Source organism: Ciona intestinalis, chromosome 7, assembly GCF_000224145.3.
Source record: "Ciona intestinalis chromosome 7, KH, whole genome shotgun sequence".
NCBI classification, from domain to species: Eukaryota; Metazoa; Chordata; class Ascidiacea; order Phlebobranchia; family Cionidae; genus Ciona; species Ciona intestinalis.
This window is the reverse complement of record NC_020172.2, coordinates 5354064-5358019: the sequence shown is the minus strand read 5'-3', so window position 1 is coordinate 5358019 and position 3956 is coordinate 5354064. Positions and strand designations below refer to the sequence as shown.

Below are 3956 nucleotides of genomic sequence, written 5' to 3'. Positions count from 1 at the left end.
TACAGTGTGGTTTAACAGGGTACTTTACGTTGTGGATTAAGATTAGCAGCAATCAGCTTAGTTTACATAATAGTATATGATCATACCTACGAATCTACAGAGCCATTCTTTACTACATGTATAATCCAACATTAGTGGACATGCAGCTCCAAACTGCTTAAGTACTAGCAGATAAGGTGTTCGCGTTTTCCGATTTCATAAAGACCCGGAACGCAAAAAAGGTAGCTTACTAATTCAAGCAAAGGAACAAAAATAGTAACTCAGTATTGTTTCCCTCAATGTCACTTCGATATTAGGCAAATTTTACAAAGATACCTTAAGTTTCGTTACCGGGTATACGTGTTAAATTTGTGAGCCAAAAAGTAAAATCACCGCAATTTGCATGCAAAACTGCAGCTAGATATGTTTTTGGTTAGTAAACTTGATATTTTCTGTTTTTTACTCTTGAATCGATTGAGTGTTCAATAAAAGTTGATTATTTTTGTGAGGTTTATTATTGTGATAACATATAACATTAGTAGAAAGCCATTTTTACGCGCAGAAGTGCTTGGTTTTTAAAAAATCGCAATATTTAAACGAAAAACAGCACACAGCAATGATAAAATGCTATGCTGTGGGCTCCGTAATGGTGGCGACTATGACGTCATAGACGCGAGACAATGGATAACAAGACTCCTTGTTTTACAATCCGTTTCCTAACTTGGTCTATACTAACTTTGCACCAGACACACACGGTGTATTCATACACCTCATGCTCACTGTTGAGTTATAACATAGGTGTCTTCTTATACACCAGACACACATGGTGTATTCATACACCTCATGCTCACTGTTGAGTTATAACATAGGTGTCTTCTTATACACCAGACACACATAGTGTATTCATACACCTCATGCTCACTGTTGAGTTATAACATAGATGTACTGTTACCCCAAAATCTTTCAATACACAGTTAACTCACCAGCGTTACAGATGTTCTTCTGCCTTGAACTGTATTGTTACTTTGGTGACTTGGTGGGACCTGTAATAAAAGATGATATTATAGAATAAAAGAGTAATACTGATTTGCGTCTACTTATCCACACACTGCAATAGCTTCAGCAACTCGACTGTGGGCATGGGAGTGGCAACCATGGATAAGTCACTCAAGTTCCCACCCACGAGGATATAAATGACCAAACTAACCAAAAGTCATGTCTGCTTATCCACACACTGCAATAGCTTCAGCAACTCGACTGTGGGCATGGGAGTGGCAACCATGGATAAGTCACTCAAGTTCCCACCCACGAGGATATAAATGACCAAACTAACCAAAAGTCATGTCTGCTTATCCACACACTGCAATAGCTTCAGCAACTGGACTGTGGGCATGGGAGTGGCAACCATGAATAAGTCACTTAAGTTCCACCCACGAGGATAAATTACAACAACCTACATTTACATTAATACGTCACAATAGCGGTAATGACTTACAATTGAGGGACGGCTTGTATTCCGGTCATTATTTTGCAGGAAACTTTTCGGACAAAATTTCTTTGAACAAGTCGGACATATGAGCTGCCAGCTGATCACGAAGAGACAGATGATACAGAGCGCAAGAATTGCTCCAATAGGTATCATGAAGCCGAGGTCTAAAAGTATATGACGTCAGCAATGACGTAACGAGATTGTGACGTAATTATTCATTTGGAAAACACGTTACAGTAAAAAAAGGTTATATGGACTCTGACCGAAATCTCGGCGGGACAACGGTAGTCGTTATAACACGGGTGTTCTGTTTTATACACCTTGTGCTCGCTTACAAGTTATTACCACGTATCCACGTATGGTACTTTGTATTTTTTTCGAATAAAGAATAAATGATAGGGATCCAAATTGCTTTCTTTTATTTCTATTAATAACTTAATCATCTCGTAAACAAGCTTCAAATAACCTACATGTTTACGCACTTACTACACAGGTATACTGAGTATTACTGTCATAATAACAACAACAAACGTGACTATGACGTAACACTTACATAAATTGTATTCATCCGGTTCGGATTTCCCACCTCCACCTCCACCGAGCCCCGAACCCGGGGTTAAATTGATTGAAACCCCGGCGCTTGACATTGTACCGTTGATGGTATCCAGTTTTACGTTAATACTTTACGATAGGGTGAATCTGAAAAACAATGAAATAGTTTATTACAGAGATGCAGGTTTAACGCTTAATAGTGTTAATTGGTGTTTTTTAGCTTTTGACTTTTTAAACAACCCATTAGTGACCACTGGGTTGGAGAAATTGGCGTTCGGGCGGATTACCAACTGATGTTTTGCTGTTGCTCCCTGTCGCTTCGTTCTTTAAATAACATGATCTTTGCTATCGTTTTCGAGATAAATAAATATAGTGGGGTGGGGTAAGATGGGTCACATTTTCACTCTGTTTTCTCGTCCTATTTGGTAGTAAACAAAAAACATTAAAAACAATTATAAAACCTTATCCTCACGACACCCATAGACCGTTGATAATTGCGCAAACGAATTTTGGGATATTATGTTCTAAAGGTTTCCCATCTTACCCCATAGAATTATATTATATTAATAGTTAGCAGTTGGCGTGTGTTTTAGTTTTCAGATCTTACAATTTAAACAACTCATTAGTGACCACTGGGTTAGAGCAATTAATGTCCTTGCGCAAGACTTTTAACAGTTTTACCTCCAGCCCTATGGGATCACTAATATTTTGTTCAGGGTAAAACTCATATATAGTACGTCGGGGGAAGATGGGACAACTTATCATTCTATTTTCTCGTCCCAATTGGTAGTAAACAAAGAACAATCAAAGAATTATTAAACCGTATCCTCACGACTCTCATAGACTGCTGTTAATTGTTTAAAACACGATCAGGATATTTGGATATTATGTGCTAAAGATGTCCCATCTTGCCCCGCCCTACTATATTATTTATAAATAAAAAAGAGACATGTATTTTTCTACACGTATAGTCTGTATGACTTTTGTTGCTTTCTTTTGTAGTATTATGGGGTAAGATGGGACACCTTTATCTCATAATATTCAAATATTCTGATCGTTTTTTAAGCAACTAACAACGGTCTATGGGAGTCGTGAAAATACAGTTTTATAATTCTTTGAATATTCTTTGTTTACTAAATGGGACGAGAAAATAAAATGAAAAGGTGTCCCATCTCCCCCAGCTGCTATATCATATGTATAAAGCATCCATATTTTCTTAAACCTCTCTATAAAACTGACCATTATTTCTAATCTGACCATTTTTGTAAAGAAACCACTAAAACCCAGCGACACTGGATTTCTACCTGTATTATGAATTCAAAACTTTAGCTCTTGGCTTAATATAATTTTCCCAGCTGTGGTATCAATTACACACCTTACGCTTTCATCTTAAAGCAATTACCATATTTAACGTAAAATTAGACTAATTTTAACGCGAGTCTGTATCACAAGTATGTAATTACAGTTTAATAAATATTAATACACCGACCGCCCATAAATTTAGTATAACTGTTAGCTAAACTACTAAAGCGTCGAACTAAAGCGATTTTAAAGTCCTAGTTTTTACCCAAACTTTGTAAATATGCATTTTTTAAAAAATCGAAAACGAAACTGAAAAGAAATAGCGGTATTTTTTTAAATTTCATGATATTTTTTCATATTTTTAGCCAGAACATTCTATCTATGTTTTAATAGCTAATACATCTTACTAGCATTGTGCGGAAACAATCTATACTTGCTGACAAACAAACTGTTTTGTCTCGTCATAGTTAGACTGTTGATGCAAACTGGACAACAAAGCGTCGAGCAGGATTTGTGATGTCACATCCGTTGCGTAATTGTCACACACAGTGTGTTGCAACTCGCGCGCTCATACACTGCAGTGCGTTTATCGGGTAATAATAAACACATATATATATTTATACATGGTAAAAAT

At 36.6% G+C, this 3956-nt stretch overlaps 1 protein-coding gene across 2 annotated transcripts in view; it reads right to left on the bottom strand.

Annotated features, from left to right (window-relative positions):
• Positions 1 to 2407, bottom strand: part of LOC100176148 — a 5615-nt gene extending 3208 nt beyond the window's left edge. The window contains exons 1-4 of one of the 2 annotated variants that reach the window (XM_009860747.2): positions 2308 to 2407; positions 2022 to 2167; positions 1475 to 1632; positions 963 to 1022 (exon numbers count right to left, since the gene is read on the bottom strand). In XM_009860747.2, the coding sequence (XP_009859049.1) occupies positions 963 to 1022; positions 1475 to 1632; positions 2022 to 2115 (312 nt within the window). In that variant the 5' untranslated portion in view covers positions 2116 to 2167; positions 2308 to 2407. The remainder of the gene's footprint in view (positions 1 to 962; positions 1023 to 1474; positions 1633 to 2021; positions 2168 to 2307) is intronic. The other variant, XM_026834941.1, reaches the window with a different exon arrangement.
• Between the last annotated feature and the right edge of the window lie 1549 nt (positions 2408 to 3956).